General features: G+C 44.4%; 1 protein-coding gene across 4 annotated transcripts; it reads right to left on the bottom strand.

Annotated features, from left to right (window-relative positions):
- Nucleotides 1-351: 351 nt before the first annotated feature.
- LOC139369798 (tubulin monoglycylase TTLL3-like) lies at nt 352-13,414 on the bottom strand. 4 transcript variants are annotated; one of them, XM_071109068.1, is made up of 13 exons: nt 13,373-13,414; nt 11,010-11,082; nt 7,394-7,485; nt 6,221-6,386; nt 5,606-5,661; nt 5,396-5,524; nt 5,080-5,194; nt 4,547-4,663; nt 4,279-4,462; nt 3,940-4,085; nt 3,394-3,637; nt 2,759-3,194; nt 352-1,336 (listed from the first exon to the last, which is right to left on the bottom strand). In XM_071109068.1, exons 2-13 carry the CDS (start codon nt 11,023-11,025, stop codon nt 590-592), a joined length of 2,448 nt encoding a protein of 815 aa, XP_070965169.1. In that variant the 5' UTR covers nt 11,026-11,082; nt 13,373-13,414; the 3' UTR covers nt 352-589. The 4 variants fall into 4 exon arrangements, with proteins under 4 accessions (XP_070965169.1, XP_070965168.1, XP_070965167.1 ...); XM_071109067.1 differs by having other exon boundaries at nt 4,547-4,666; XM_071109066.1 differs by having other exon boundaries at nt 4,318-4,666.
- Between the last annotated feature and the right edge of the window lie 3,706 nt (nt 13,415-17,120).

Raw genomic sequence — 17,120 nt, forward strand, 5'->3', positions numbered from 1 at the left:
TTTAAAATAAATAAAACGTAGACAGGCAATATCTACATTCAGCATTCAGACAGGCAAGATTTACATTCAGCAACCATTGTTAAACAAAGAAACAAAAGTTGTGATTTCTTTTGTAATCAGATTTTTTTCCCTTGTGTATTTTTGAGTTAACTGATTTGTTTCTTAGGATATTTGAAACTTTTCATTTGAATGTCATTTGAATTATGTATGATTTATGCATAACCAAATACAATTACCAATACAGGATAAACCCAGTTAACAAAAACTCATCACTGATAGTGATATCTGCAGGCGGTCATGTATGTGTAGTCTAACACTGAATACAAGACACATTAACTTCACAGATGGAAAGTCTTTATTTCATGTTCTATTTCATTTTACTTTCAAGACAAATACAATTCAAAAAGTGAGTAAGTAACACATGATGACAGTTCAAGAGATAGTTTCCCCCCATGCAAAGCCCCGTCTGTCAAGTACATTATGACGTTACCCATAAATGCTAAGCCAAAGTCAGTTTTGTGTTTTCCCTTATGTTTCAGATAAGGATTTACATCAAGAGGATTTGGGTCCTCCACCGGCGCAGTCTCCTTTATAGGTGGCCATAGCCTGCCTGTGGAAGTGGGGGAGGAACTGGTGTATGCGGAGGCCAGGGTCGGAGGCCAGAGTTGGGCCCAGATAAGGGTTCTGTCAGTGAGCTGGGGCGCAGGCCAAAGACCTCCAGGGCTGGGATGGGGCCGTAGAGGGTGGGCAGGCTCCGGGTTGGAGCCTTGCGTGGGGGTCCCAGGGAGGACTGGGGGAGGAAGGGCCGGGCGGTGCAGGGTCCTGGGGCAGGCCTGGGGTGGGGGTTAGCGTGAAAGGGGTGGGTGTCACCCCCTAAAATGCCACAGGGGGTGCTAAGGGAGTGGGACAGATTCCTGGGAACCAGGCGGAGAGGCCAATTTCTGCTGAGACTCATCCCCAGGCAACGAGCCCCCTTCTGGTGCTCGCTGTGGAGTGCCAGAGGGCGCTCTGTTGCCATTCTCTGAGACAACCTCAGAGTAGGGGAGGTGTGCTGGCGCCCCAGAGCTCCACCCTCTTCATCTCTTTTGTGGAACCTATTCCCCCTTAACCTTGATTGGTTCTCTTTGCCTGAGGGGCGGTGGCATGGAGATGGTCTATGACTAGAGGGTTTGTCCACTGTTTCTGAGGCTGATTGGTTGGTGCGGGTGTGAATGTGTTTGGTGAAAGGGGGGTCAAGGATGACACGGATTCTATGTGGGGGCAGTCGGGGTCGTCTTAGTGGGGCTCCCTCCACCAGCAGGTTAACTCCCATGTACTGAGGGACTTCAACTGTAGCCTGGGAGAATGAGGAAACAAGATATGTTCACACACTTCTGATGGGGCCTGGGTATTATTCATGCCACATAGTACCTGGGAATGCTTTGTATAGTCTGCATAGACTCATCATATGTGATCATCAAGCTTGTGTCTGGATGATCTGCATGTATGTCTGTCTATGCATACAGTGTGGCAAAAAAGTATTTAGTCAGCCACCAATTGTGCAAGTTCTCCCACTTAAAAAGATGAGAGAGGCCTGTAATTTTCATCATAGGTACACTTCAACAATGACAGACAAAATGAGAATAAAAAAAATCCAGAAAATCACATTGTAGGATTTTTAATGAATGTATTTGCAAATTATGGTGGAAAATAAGTATTTGGTCAATAACAAAAGTTTATCTCAATACTTATATACTCTTTGTATACCCTTTGTTGGCAATGACAGAGGTCAAACGTTTTCTGTAAATCTTCACAAGGTTTTCACACACTGTTGCTGGTATTTTGGCCCATTCCTCCATGAAGATCTCCTCTAGAGCAGTGATGTTTTGGGGCTGTTGCTGGGCAACACGGACTTTCAACTCCCTCCAAATATTTTCTATGGGGTTGAGATCTGGAGACTGGCTAGGCCACTCCAGGACCTTGAAATGCTTCTTACGAAGCCACTCCTTCGTTGCCCGGGCGGTGTGTTTAGGATCATTGTCATGCTGAAAGACCCAGCCACGTTTCATCTTCAATGCCCTTGCTTATGGTAGGCTTTGTTACTTTGGTCCCAGCTTTCTGCAGGTCATTCACTAGGTCCCCCCGTGTGGTTCTGGGATTTTTGCTCACCGTTCTTGTGATCATTTTGACCCCACGGGGTGAGATCTTGCGTGGAGCCCCAGATCGAGGGAGATTATCAGTGGTCTTGTATGTCTTCCATTTCCTAATAATTGCTCCCACAGTTGATTTCTTCAAACCAAGCTGCTTACCTATTACAGATTCAGTCTTTCCAGCCTGGTGCAGGTCTACAATTTTGTTTCTGATGTCCTTTGACAGCTCTTTGGTCTTGGCCATAGTGGAGTTTGGAGTGTGACTGTTTGAGGTTGTGGACAGGTGTCTTTTATACTGATAACAAGTTCAAACGGGTGCCATTAATACAGGTAACGAACGAGTGGAGGACAGAGGAGCCTCTTAAAGAAGAAGTTACAGGTCTGTGAGAGCCAGACATCTTGCTTGTTTGGAGGTGACCAAATACTTATTTTCCACCATAATTTGCAAATAAATTCATAAAAAATCCTACAATGTTATTTTCTGGATTTTTTTCTCATTTTGTCTGTCATAGTTGAAGTGTACCTATGATGAAAATTACAGGCCTCTCTCATCTTTTTAAGTGGGAGAACTTGCACAATTGGTGGCTGACTAAATGCTTTTTTGCCCCACTGTATACCCTTGGCCTTACCTGTTTGTAGATGAGCTGAAAGCCCCCTGTGTAGGCACCAGGGTCTGCCCGTCGGTCCAGCACCACCTTCAGGGTATCCAGCTGCACGGCAGGGCAGAGGCGGGCGGTGACTGCCGTGGAGGGGGCCATCGTGGGGCTGGCGTTGATCTCCAGTAGCCAGGGCCTCAGGTCCCGACCCAGCATGAAGTCTGCCCCGTAGAGCTCAAAGCTGCCCCTGCGCCCCTCCACCAGGTCCTGGGCCGTCTGGAGGGCGTGGACCACTGCCCGCTGCATCCCAGGCACCACCAGCGCCCCCCACGATGCCCCCTGGCCCTGGGCATGCAGGAAGGCCCGGAACTGGGAGCACGACCACATGTTGTCCTTGGGCACCTCCGGGTGGCGCCATTGAGACGGCTGGAAATGCTTCTGAATGGAGTTGTTGCACAGGTGGACCGAGCTGATGGAGGTGGAGAGAGAAAGAGAGAGATGGACAGAATGGACTATTGATATTTTTGGTATTACTGCTCTAGAATACCTCTTGATAAAGGAAAACTGATGTGGATCAGGTAAATAAGCAAGTTCTCTCTCTCACTCACTCACTCACTCACTCACTCACTCACTCACTCACTCACTCACTACCTCTCCTTCTCTCTTACCTAGCCAGGGTTTGTGTGGAGTAGGGTTGGGTGGAGAAGCGCAGGTAGCACTCACGGTAGAACCACACGGTCAGGGGGTTCCAGTCTGTGACCAGGAACCACTGGCGCAGGTCAAACTTGGTGGCATAGACCAACAGGGGGCGCTCCAGGTACTTCTGCACCACCCACTTACTGTCCTTGATTAGGGATGGGTCACTGTCCACCAGCCTCAGGATATCCTCGAGGCGATTCATACACATTATACCTGGAGGGGAGTGGGAGGAGAGAGAGGGTGATTGAGAGGGAGGGAGAAAGGGGGGCCGAGACAAAAAGAGAATGGCATATAAGATAGGAAAGAGGGACAACAACAACGAGAGGGAAAGAGAGGAGTACAAGGAAAGAAAGCAAGGGGATGAGGGTGTAGGGGTAGACATTAATAAGATATGAAAGAGAAAGAGTTACAAAAACACATGAACATTAAAATACACAGCAAACCCTATGACACACACCCAACCTGCCCCACGCATCATATCAATTTGTCCCTCAGACACACACACACAGCCTCACCCCTGCCCCGTGACTTGGCCCCTGGTTTGATGATCCAGATGTTGTGGAGGCCATCCGTCTCCAGCTGTGGACACACCTGTAGTCTATTCAGCATGGCCTGACAACGCTCCACATACACACCACTACCCTCGATCCCCACACCTTCACTACACACACACACACACACACACACACACACACACACACACACACACACACACACACACACACACACACACGGGGGTATTTGAACCAAATACCTTAGTCGAGTGCTACTATGTACCTATGGGTTAGCTGAACAAAGACAATGAAGCTATGAATGACTAACACATGACCCTTGACTACACACAACACACTCACTGGACGACCAGGTAGTAGTCATGCATGAACTTGACCCACTGCTGTTCTGTGAGGGAGGGTGGTGTTTCCATGGTGACATCAATGTCACTGTGGTCCAAGCTGTTGAGAAACTCCTGGCATACGTGCAAAGCCCTGTCAATCATTCTTGGACTGACCAATCGAGTTGCTCTGCGTTTCCTAGGGCCTGGAGAAGACTTATTGGGTTGACATTGAGAATGGCACAATGTATTGCAATTTATTGTGTGTGTGCAGTATATCACTCTGATACCCTCGGATTGTGACAAGTTCTCTTCCACCTTTTCTTCCTCTACTTGCTCTCTTCCCTCTCCATCACTCATTTCCACTATGTGCTGCAGCAGACTAGTACATGCAGTCCTCCTGAAGTCTTCTAAAAAAAGTGGATGAGAGAGAAGGAGAGCGGGGCCAGAGAAAGAGAGAGAGAGAGAGAGAGAGAGAGAGCGGGGCCAGAGAAAGAGAGAGAGAGAGAAATGATAATGAAAAATATGACTTTTCTCAATTAGACAATCCTAATAAACATGTACTATACAGTAATGTTGACTGTGAATTGGGGATGGAGAGCTGCTTGCAGAAGGACAAGTGCCTTCAGGGAGAGGTGGGTAGAAGGTCCCTCTAACCACTGATACAGGATCAGATACTGTTACATACCTTTAATGGTTAAGGTTAGAGACTTTGGGTTAAGGTCATCTGATCCTAAGGGAAACTACTACCTTGAGCTATCACAGAAAGAAAGACATGCATCTTGGGGTGCAGGACAGAATGACAGTTAGAGAGTGGCCTGACCAATGAAGGAATGTTTCTCATCATCTGCCCCGAGCCTGTAACATCGTGGGAAGAATGTGTCTGGGTTTGTAGCATCAAACCACTGAAGGTTCCTCAAGTTCACACACAGACCCACCTGAGAGAGAGTGAGAGAGAGAGAGAGAGAGAGAGAGATTATAATTACTCATTATGTATCCCTGAATAAAATAGAGTAAAGTAGAGAAAATAGCAGGATAATATAATAAAATAGGAGGGAGAGAGAGGCACTAGAATGTAGCCTGAGTATTCCCGTTATTTCCTTAAGTGAATTGAGTGCAATCTGTATTCAGACTGTGACCTTGGTGGTGAAAGTGCCCGACTTTGCATAATGATTGGTCATCTGGTCCTTCCGTAACGAGCGGCAGTCAATCTCATCCCTCCGTGTCGTCCAGTAGAAGTATGTTGTTTCATTTCGCACCAGACGAGACTGGGGGAAGAAAGGGTGAATGAAAGAGGGACAGGAAAGGGGAAAAATCTAGCAGTGACATCACATCAAACAGCAGCTCACCATGAGGTCATACATGTCATCAGGGTCGTGCCCCCTCGCCCCCTCCACCCCTCTGTCTGAAAAAGAAGAGAGAGAAGTACATAAAAGTATGTAGAACATAGGAGTAGAAATGGGAGAAGGTTGCTGCTCCTAACCACTGATACATGATAAAATATTTTCTAATCCCCCTAATGGTTAGGGTTAGGTTTTTAGTAGGCTAATCTGATTCTAGACTTGTGGTCGGGGTCAACTTCTCACTCGAGCGATGACAAGCTCTGTCCTGACAGGAGAGTAATGTGTGCGGTGTGACATATCTTGGTTGATGTGGTATGGGCTCAGGTTGTATCTTATTCTTAGGACTAGGAGCATCCTACCGGTGCTCCCATTACATTTACACTACAGCTATTAATCTAAGTGCCCTATCCATACCATTAGCAGGGATTCTGCTTTACCTTATACTGTATAAGTAGGCTCAAGCTTAAAACTGTTGAAGTCTCTCTTACAGCCTTTGTGGACTACAGAATACCTCACAAGAGCTAGTTTCTTCCTTGAAAGTTTCATTGCCACTGTCTGATTGTGGGTTGACAAATGTATTCAAACCTAATGTGCTTGCCCAATGAAGAGCTTCCGTCTTACCGTTGTCATCATTACTGTCATCCCCATCCTCACCATCCTCTTCACCATGACAATGGCCTGCTGGTTTTGGGACGGGGTGTGGCAGTCGACGCTCCACCCAACCTCTGGCCTGCAAGGCAGCACGGATCACAGGATAGGGGCCCTGTACAGAGAAAACCCTCCGTAGCTGAGAGAGAGAGAGAGAGAGGGTAGGAAAGTGTCTTTAGGTCAGTTGGTCTGCAGCCCTGGTCCAGGAGAGCTGCAGTGTATGAAATATTTTTCCTCTGGCCTTTGGATCAGGTGTGAATCAGGTGCCTTAGTGCTTGGCTGGAGCCAAACCCTGCATACCCTGTCTCTCTTCAGTGTGGCCAGGGTTGGTGACCACTGCTGTAGGCAATGTGTTGGTTGTGGTGTGTCTGCTGTTGACCCAAACAGTGGTTGTGTGGAGAGAAGAGAGAGAAAGAGACCAGGGGCATCATGCACCCCAAACAAGTATGTGAGGATGGCTGAGGGGCTTCTCTGCTCAAATCTGGGTACATTTTTTTAAAGGAATGGGAGTCTTATTCAATACATTTAGTTTGCCAGCAGCATACCACCATACATCCCACTGCTGGCTTGCCTTTGACGCTAAGCAGGATTGCTCATCGTCTGTCCCTGGATGGGAAACCAGATGCTGCTGGAAGTGGTGTTGGAGGGCCAGTAGGAGGTGCTCTTTCCTCTGGTCGTATGCCCCAGGACAGTGATTGGGAACATTTCCCTGTGTAAGGTGCTGTCTTTCGGATGTCCTGACTCTCTGTGGTCGCTAAAGATACCATGACACTTATTGTAAGAGTAGGGGTGTTAATACTGGTGTCCTGGCTAAATTTATAATCTGGCCCTCATACCATCATGGCCACCTAATCATCCCCAGCTTCCAATTGTCACATTCCTCCTCTCCCATGTAACTATTCCCCAGGTCATTGCTGTGAATGTGTTCTCAGTCACCTTACATGGTTAAATATAGAAATATAAGTTATTGCTTGCTTTTATAAAGTCTACCAACCTTGCCAGCCTGCAAGATAGTTAGTCTAACTTGATTGATAGCCTGAAATGGTTTCTTGGTAGCTAGTTACGAGGTTGGGAGCTTGGGAACCTAACTTTGTGGCCCTGTGCTCCATCTGGGCATGGCGCCTCTGTGAGAGACAACTGTCTTACCTGGACAGCCTTCTCCACCAGAGCCTTGGCAGTCTTCAGCCTGTCTGGGTTTATCTCTGGCAGGTTAAACGGACTGCAACGCACCCTCCCCTCTATGGGGGAAAACAGGCATACATTTAGTATACAGTATGGTGTCAGTGGCGTACCGCAGTTTGGCGGGGCCCCCCACAAGGTCTGAGAGAAAATGTTGCTGTTTTATTGTCAGTCAAGTAAAACAAAACACAACAAATAGAAATAAGAAGAACACGAGAAAGTAAGTAAGCTATATACAGGGTCTGTTCCAGGGTCAATGCCAATACCATATTTACAATGTCCAGGGATACTGGAGTGGTAGGATTAGATATGTACAGGGGTAAGGTGACTAGGCATCAGGATATACTGTATGATAAAGAGAGTAGCAGCAGGGTATATGATAATTGTAGGTCAATGTGTACATGCGTGTGTGTAGAGTCAGTATGAATGTGTGTGCGTGTTGTGTGTGTGAGCAAAATAGGTCTGTGTGTGATCAGACCTCCCCAATAACCCATCATTATGACCCTGACAACACACTCCGAACAGAAGGACTTTCCTCCGACTGTTCATGTTTGCCTCCCCACGAAGGAATCAATTCATAGATGGCACAAGGTACTTACAGAGAACTGCCCTCTTGGTCGCACTCACACCAAATACATGTACCACCTGTTGGTGAGTGTGACGAGGCCATGTTCCCACTATCGTCCAGCCTTGCCGCCACATCACTCCTCCTTCAACACCAGACAAGGCCAATGAAAATACTCTCTACCACCCCCTTCTCCCTTTCCATCTCTCTCCCCTTTCCTCGCTCTATACCTATCCCTCTCACAGAAACAGACCAGAACCAGGAGCCATTCTTCACCACACCAAAAGAGGTGAGGAGGAAGGACAAAAGCTCTAGACCTACACACGGAGCGAGCATGCCGCAGGCGAGTCCCATCACTTACCTCCGGGTCTTGAGTGCCTGCTGGCTCCTCGGGTTGTCCTTCCTCCCCTCTGCAGACCCAGATCCCGACCCAGCACTAACCCAGTACCCATTTTGCAGCACAAGCCCCAGCTTCAGATGAGGGGTGGAGGAAGAACCAAAGATCAAACCTTCACCCGGAGCGAGCAGGTCACAGGGGAGTATCACCATTGACCTCTGGATCTAGGGCTCCCTTGTGTGTCTGCTGGCTCCTCAGGTTGTCCTTCCTCCCCTCTACAAATCCAGATCCAGACCCAGAACCTGCAGCAGCCCTGGTTCCCGGTCCCTAGTCCCAACACCAGACCCATCATCAACCCATGGTATCCAGTCCCAGCCCCAGCAATAGCACAGATCCCAGTTTCTAGTTCCAGCACCAACCCCTCTCGTAGCATAGCCTCCGATTCGGGTTGACCATTTCCCAACGGAGAACATCACAGATACTTCCTGTTTAAGCTTCTGCTTGTATAGTATAGAGTTATGATCTGATTTGCCGAAAGGGGGTACGAGGGAGGGCCTTTGTATGCTTGCATGTGGTTAGAGTAACAGTGATTTTTATCGCTCCTAGTGATGAAAGAAACATGTCGATGGAAGTTGGGTGTTACATGTCTTAATGAAGTGGAATTAAAATCACTGGCAACAAGAAAGGCAGCCTCCGGGTTGATGGTTTCCCGCTTGTTCATAGCCTCGTACAGTTCGTTAAGTGTCAGCTTGTTTTTTTCTTGTCCTAAGGAGGACTATATACTGTAGTCACGATAACAGATGAAAGCTCTCTGGATAGTTAGAAGGGTCAGCATTTGACCATCGGGTATTCCAAGACAGGTGAACAATGGATCGGGACTTCCACTGCACTAGAGTCAGCACCCTATTTGCTGTTGCTGAAGAAGCATACCCCTTGTTATAGGTTTATTTTTTCCATGTGTGTTTTGATGTTGGACAATAGCATGTATAGCATGTTTTTTTTATTTAACTAGGAAAGTCAGTTAAGAAAATTTTTAAAATGTACAATGACGGCCTAACACCGGACGATGCTTGGCCAATTGTGCGTCACCCTATGGGACTCCCGATCACAGTCGGTTGTGATGCAGCCCGGGATCAAACCAGGGTCTGTAGTGACGCCTCAAGGATGGAGATGTAGTGCCTTAAACCGCAGCGCCACTTGGGAGTCTCGTTAGCACATAGGGTGCACCGATTGGTGTCACCTCGTTAGTGATCGGCAGTGTTGAGGATGTCAGCAATCCCAACATGGTTGATCTGACCGAGACATTTATGGGTGATCCTGATTTCGCTAAACCTCCTGAGTTGACTTCTCCTTTGAAAACCCCAAAGGTGAGCGAGTTTGTAGGACCACTGAAGGAAGAGAGTGTTCCTACAGCTGACACTTCGATGTCTCGGAAGCAACTGATTGCTGAACAGAGTAAAGATGTTTCACTCTCTCCTCTTTTTGCTGAGATACGTCCGGAGGAGTTTAAGGGAGTTCATGTGGGCTACTTTGAGGAAATGGCATTCTCGCACCACTTCTGGGCATGACGATTGGCCCAGTGTATCTCAAATTGTCATTCCAGTTATACTTCAACAAGAGATACTGAGGTTGGCTCACGATGGTAGTATAGCAGGCCATCTTTGGGTCATGGTATGACCGTATCTTGCATAACATCTTTTGGCCTGGTCTGAAACAGGATGTTGTGGCTTACTGTAAATCCTGTCGAGTTTGCCAGCGGACGGATAAACCTAACCAAGCTGTGCCGGTTGCACCTTTACAGTCTATTCCTGGTTTTGACTAACCTTTCAGAAGGGTTCTGGTGGATTGTGTTGATCCTTTTCCCAAAGCAAAGAGTGGTAACCAGTTTCTCTTAACCATCATGTGTGCTGCCACTCGTTTCCCAAAGACCATTCCACTAAGGAAAATCACGGGAGGAAAGCTACTACGGATTTTGCAGGAGTTTCCTCCGTGGTAAGGACAACTTGGTAGCTGATTGTCTTTCAAGGGTGAGCAGTCAATTGGTTTTGTGTTTTGCGTTTAGCCAGTGTGTTGCCCTGGCTCACAATTTAGTTTGACTGAATGTTTTGTCGTTTTGGAGAGGAGTTTGGTTTTGGATGCACTCATTCCAAGGGGATGAGAGTTATAGAAGCGTTAGTGAGTTTTTCAAAGCGTTAGTGAGTTTTAGGCATCTATTAAAATAATATAAAAGACTGTCATTTAAAAAAAAATATATATATATATATATATATATTGATTTGCAAAAAAAGTGTTTCATCTTCATTGGAGAAGGTGACACATTTAAGTAATTTATAATTACAGTACTTAGATGAAGGTTTGTTATAAATGTACAGTAATTTGTTACAGTGCATGTTACAGAAAAGCAGAGCATATTGCAGTTTTTTTCACCAGCGTTTCCTCTTGGATAGCCTGAAAAATGGGTTGTAATTACACAAAGAGCCCGGGGCAGAGCAGAAGTCGAAGCTGGAATTGAGGTCGATCTGATGTTTAAAAGTTCTTGTTGATCATTAGAAATGATAGAGGATATATTTAGTGCAAAAAAAGTAAAGATAAACACCAAAATTATAACTAAATAGCAAAGTGGCAGCCATACAGTATGCCACCAACATTTTGTGTGTGTGTGTGTGTGTGTGTGTTCTTACGAGGCATGTGCTGCATGCTGCTCTCAGGGTTGGCTAAAATCTGTCACTCTGGTGTCCCCTTCTCTCTGGTCATCTAAGGAGAGAATAGATAATCATCATGCCTCATAAGACACACACACACACACACACACACACACACACACACACACACACACACACACACACACACACACACACACACACACACACACACACACACACACACACACACACACACACACACACACACTACCAGCCAATAGGTCTGGACCTTTATGACACAGGCAACCGCAAGCTCCGCTCCAACTGTTACTCCTAAATCACCTAAGTGTTACCTAGTGTAGATTTTTCAGTGTAACATTTATAGTGTTTATTCTGGTGTTAAATTAACACTCATTGGTGTAAATGAACCCAAGTGTTGGTGTTAATAACCAGTGTTAAACCAAAACCATGGAATCATTACCATATTTCCCAGCATTCTCTATTGCAGGTTGATTTTTAGAATTGCTTTTGCATTGACGGTTGAATTAATCTTATGCTACTCAAATAAATAACAAACATTTTTCTAAACTAATACAATCTGTTAATTGGACTTGTTGCACCCATTACTAAAATGTTTGTTTCAGTACAAATGGTTTAGGTAGTCTCATCATTTATCTTCCCAAACCTGGCAATCATTCTGAATGTAGGTTGCGGCTGGATTCCAATAAGAATCACACATCCCTTCACAGTTCATTACAATGTGACTTGCAGGCTTGAAAACATCAAATGTCAGGCAACTTCAATAGGGTAACATTCAGCTCTCAAAGTAAGGCCCTAAAAATGTGTTGTACTGTTATTTAATTTAATAATGACCCCATGTTTATTTAGGAGCTCACTTGGTGAAGGCCACAAGTCATATGGAACAACCATGTCTCTTTCACTAACAAATACAATCTTGGGTTGTAACTACAAATCACTCGAACAGCAAGGCACTCTGGGAAATATGCCAATAAGGCTTTACACTAAGCAGTGTGTTAATTTAACACTGAAAACTGTAGACCCATATAGACACTGGACCAGTATTAAAATTAACAGAATCTGTGTTTATTTAACACTGGAGAATGTGCTGTGTATGTATACACAAAAAAATGAAAACTTTTGTTTTTAAAGTAACTTACTTAAAGAAAGTATGTTATCGTAAATTATAAATACATTTTCGTTTACCAGTACATTACTGTAAAGTTTCTAACATACTGGACTTTTTTTCCCAGCAATTTACAGTAAATGCCAGTAAATGACCGTAAAAACAACAGGATTTATTTACAGTGTAGACTAAGCAGTCACTTCACAGAGTGAAGCCGACAGTGAAGGCAACTGCCGACTGATTGATCTACAAATCACCTTGCATCATAAATAACTACTTATTAATATTTATAGATCAGTCAGTCACCATTTACCCACAATGCATCATTAACTTTACACTTTCAAACACAGCCACAGGTTCTGCAGGTTTTCTTAAAATGACACAGCGAGTGGGTAGTGATCTGGGTCAGGTGGTTGTTAATCTGTGGCGAGCCGAAACATACACTGTCACCTGTTTTGCCAAACCCCCACCCACTCTGGAGTGAATTACATATACACCCCTCCCACATGCACCTGAGGCTTTTCACAGACTGTGGTCATGTTCACCAAATAAACATGCACACAAACACAGGGCAGAAATCTCAATGCACAATGTTGACATGTAATTCTTCTTACCTAGTTACAGCTACCTCGTCACCAAGCCCACTCAATAATAGAGATTAAATATGTACTGTCACATCCGAGGCTAGACAAGTCTACAATAATTAGTTCATTATCCAGAATGAAAAGACACTCAAAATATCCTCTCTCCCGATGAGCACTGAAGTGCAGTAATCTGTATAGTCTATAGTCAGACAGTGAGTAGCCTATGGGCAATTCCATGGTAACGGAATTATGCTGCATGCCAAACAAAAACCATTGATTGTAAAGTATATCAAACCCTACAACTCTATGGACAATGACTACTTTGAACAATTTCCACAGTAAATCAAAAAAAAAAAAAATTACTGGAAAAAAGTTTGGCAACAGAACCAAATGTTGTAGCTGCATAGTCCTTCCGGTAAATGTGTTTTAGTACAATGTCCTGTGAAACTGTGTTTTTTATTTAGTATACATTTTATAGGGAAAAACAGGAAAAACAGGAATCTCATAATTCCACTACCATGCAATATGGAAAATACAAACATTCCCAGGCAATTAGTTGAATACAGATAATGGGGTTATTAAACACATGGCAAATCTGTTGCCAATAAAAAATATCTGTATCTAAGCTTCAAATATCATGCTCACGGTCATTTCTGTACTCACTGTGAACTCACCTGTACTCCCATGGTGCTTTTATTCCCCCAGCTGCCGCTTGCACCATTTTGCTTCCTTTTGACTGCCGTGACCCAACTGCTACCTGAATACCTGCGCAATCCTGCCTCCTCCCTCAAGTTCCTACACACTGGGAGAATCTCAATTGCAAAATGCTTGTGTCCTTCCTGCTCTCGCCTCACCTCTTCTCAAAACCCATTGGAGGTGATGGTCAGTGGGGCGGGACCTCTGGCTTTCTCATCCAATGGGTTGGAGAAGAAGGCGAGGAGATATGGAAGGTCCAAACCTGCCATAATTAATTAAATAAATAAATGCATACATAAATAGATAAATTAAACAATAAATCAACACATAATTAAATGAGCAAGGAAATACAAAAAATACTGATAAAAATGTATAAATTTTATGTATTTAATTATTATCTATGTATTTATTCATTTTATTTATATAGTTATTCATTCATTTATTTCTGTATTTCCTCCTCCAATATGATAATGAGGGGGTGTCAATCAAAATCATGTGGGTGGTATCTAACACACCAATGGTAGATCAATGTCATGGTGAGTTGCTCATTGCTTTTGCACCTATGTGAAGCTAGCCACAATAATGATTAGCCATAATAGTAGAATTTGTGGTTCGCCTTCAAAATCAAAGTCCCATATTGAAACGGATGCAAACAGATACGAATAGTGGAATCATTGCATACTTGGACAAGATAATGCTTAACAAGTTTGGAATGTTGTTATATAAATTCAACAAAAGACAATTTGTTCATTTGACCCAAAAATCTAAATCAGTTGAAATCGCACTGTGGCGAGTGTGGTGTCAGGAAAATAACCTCACACTCAACGTCAACAAAACTAAGGAGATTATTGTGGACTTCAGGAAACAGCAGAGGGAACACCCCCCTATCCACATCGATGGAACAGTAGTGGAGAGGGTAGCAAGTTTTAAGTTCCTCGGCATACACATCACAGACAAACTGAATTGGTCCACTCACACAGACAGCATCGTGAAGAAGGCGCAGCAGCGCCTCTTCAACCTCAGGAGGCTGAAGAAATTCGGCTTGTCACCAAAAGCACTCACAAACTTCTACAGATGCACAATCGAGAGCATCCTGGCGGGCTGTATCACCGCCTGGTATGGCAACTGCACCGCCCTCAACCGTAAGGCTCTCCAGAGGGTAGTGAGGTCTGCACAACGCATCACCGGGGGCAAACTACCTGCCCTCCAGGACACCTACACCACCCGATGTCACAGGAAGGCCATAAAGATCATCAAGGACATCAACCACCCGAGCCACTGCCTGTTCACCCCGCTATCATCCAGAAGGCGAGGTCAGTACAGGTGCATCAAAGCTGGGACCGAGAGACTGAAAAACAGCTTCTATCTCAAGGCCATCAGACTGTTAAACAGCCACCACTAACACTGAGTGGCTGCTGCCAACACACTGACACTGACTCAACTCCAGCCACTTTAATAATGGGAATTGATGGGAAATGATGTAAATATATCACTAGCTACTTTAAACAATGCTACCTTATATAATGTTACTTACCCTACATTATTCATCTCATATGCATACGTATATACTGTACTCTATATCATCGACTATATCCTTATGTAATACATGTATCACTAGCCACTTTAAACTATGCCACTTTGTTTACATACTCATCTCATTTGTACATACTGTACTCGATACCATCTACTGTATCTTGCCTATGCTGCTCTGTACCATCACTCATTCATATATCCTTATGTACACATTCTTTATCCCCTTACACTGTGTACAAGACAGTAGTTTTGGAATTGTTAGTTAGATTACCTGTTATTACTGCATTGTCGGAACTAGAAGCACAAGCATTTCGCTACACTTGCATTAACATCTGCTAACCATGTGTATGTGACAAATAAAATTTGATTTGATTTGGCTGTATTAGACTTCAGAATTGCGTTGGGGGCATATTGTATGCATTGCACAGCCATGCCTATGGCTCTTTGGTCCATGAAATGTTTTCAACTGTGAAGAGTTTACACAAACATTAGTGTGATATTGCAGGACTTTAACTGTGGGAAATCCCCTCACTATTCAGTCTATTGTGCGTATTTAACATTCATATTGCAATGGTACAGCTTTAGCTATGGATCTTGGGTCCATGAAATGGGGTATCAATCCAGAACACAACTGTGAGGTGTTTACACAAATATTAGCGTTGTGGCTCTTATTGTAGGATTTTGTCACCACTGGGGAAAGAGGCATATTAGCTCACCAGTCAACTTACTATGTAGTGAACATTCATATTGCAATGTACAGCCTTACCTATGGATCTTGGGGCCATGAAATGGAGTATCAGCCTACTCAGTGACACCTACAGATCACAACTATGAGGAGTTTATAAATATTAGTGTTGTAGCTCATATTGCAGGACTTTGACTGCGGGCGGCAGGTAACCTAGCGGTTAAGAGCGTTGGGCCAGCAGCCAAAAAGTTGCTGGTTCTACTCCCCGAGCCGACTTAGGGAAAAATATGTTGGTGCTGTTGAGCAAGGTACTTAACTGTAATTGCTCTGGATTAGAGTATCTGCTAAATGACTAAAATGGAAATGACCTCATCAGTCCGTCTATTGTGTGCATTTGACATTCATATTGTAATATACAGCCTTACATATGGATCTTGGGTCCATGAAATTGGGTATCAACCTACTCAGTGACAGAACACAACTGTGAAGAGTTTACACAAATATTAAGGTCGTAACTCTGATTGCAGGACTTTGACACTACTTTGAAATGAGCCACATTAGCTCACCAGTCAATAGGTTGATGAGTGAGGTGATTTCCCAGAGTCAAAGTCCTGCGATCAGAGCTACGACGCTAATATTTGTGTAAACTCTTTGCAGTTGTGTTCTGTGGTGTCACTGAGTAGGCTGTTACCCCATTTTATGGACCCAAGATACTTAGGTAAGGCTGTACTTTGCCATATAATTGTTCAATATGCACCAATGAGACAACGGTGGTAGGCTTGATCACTGACAACAATGAGACAGCCTATTGGTGCCAGGGCAGCAACCTCTCCCTCAATGTGGGCAAGACAAAGGAGCTTATCGTGGACTACAGGAAACAGAGGGCAGAACACGCCCCCATTCAAATCGACAGGGCTGTAGTGGAGTGCGTCAAGTTCCTCGGCGTCCACAGCACTAAGGGCCTATCATGGTTCAAACACACCAACACTGTTGTTCAGGAGGGCATGACAATGGCTATTACCCCTCAGGAGGCTGAAAAGATTTGGCATGGACCTTAAAAAGTTCTACAGCTGCCAGTAGCGGCGCATGAGTAAAATCACAGGGTAGCCATTTCAGAAGAAAAAGCCATATTACAACATATATGTTGTGATAATAGCGTTTTTTTTTGCTCTATAACCTGTTAGTTCTGTAATGGTTTTCTTCCGTTGAAGGAGAGGAGGACCAAAATGCAGCGTGGTCAGTGTTCAACATGTTTAATATAGACGATAAAAAAAGTATTTAGTCAGCCACCAATTGTGCAAGTTCTCCCACTTAAAAAGATGAGGAGGCCTGTAATTTTCATCATAGGTACACTTCAACTATGACAGACAAAATGAGAAAAAAAATCCAGAAAATCACATTGTAGGATTTTTAATGAATTTATTTGCAAATTATGGTGGAAAATAAGTATTTGGTCACCTACAAACAAGCACGATTTCTGGCTCTCACAGACCTGTAACTTCTTCTTT

This window comes from Oncorhynchus clarkii, chromosome 17 (assembly GCF_045791955.1).
Source record: "Oncorhynchus clarkii lewisi isolate Uvic-CL-2024 chromosome 17, UVic_Ocla_1.0, whole genome shotgun sequence".
NCBI lineage: Eukaryota > Metazoa > Chordata > Actinopteri > Salmoniformes > Salmonidae > Oncorhynchus > Oncorhynchus clarkii.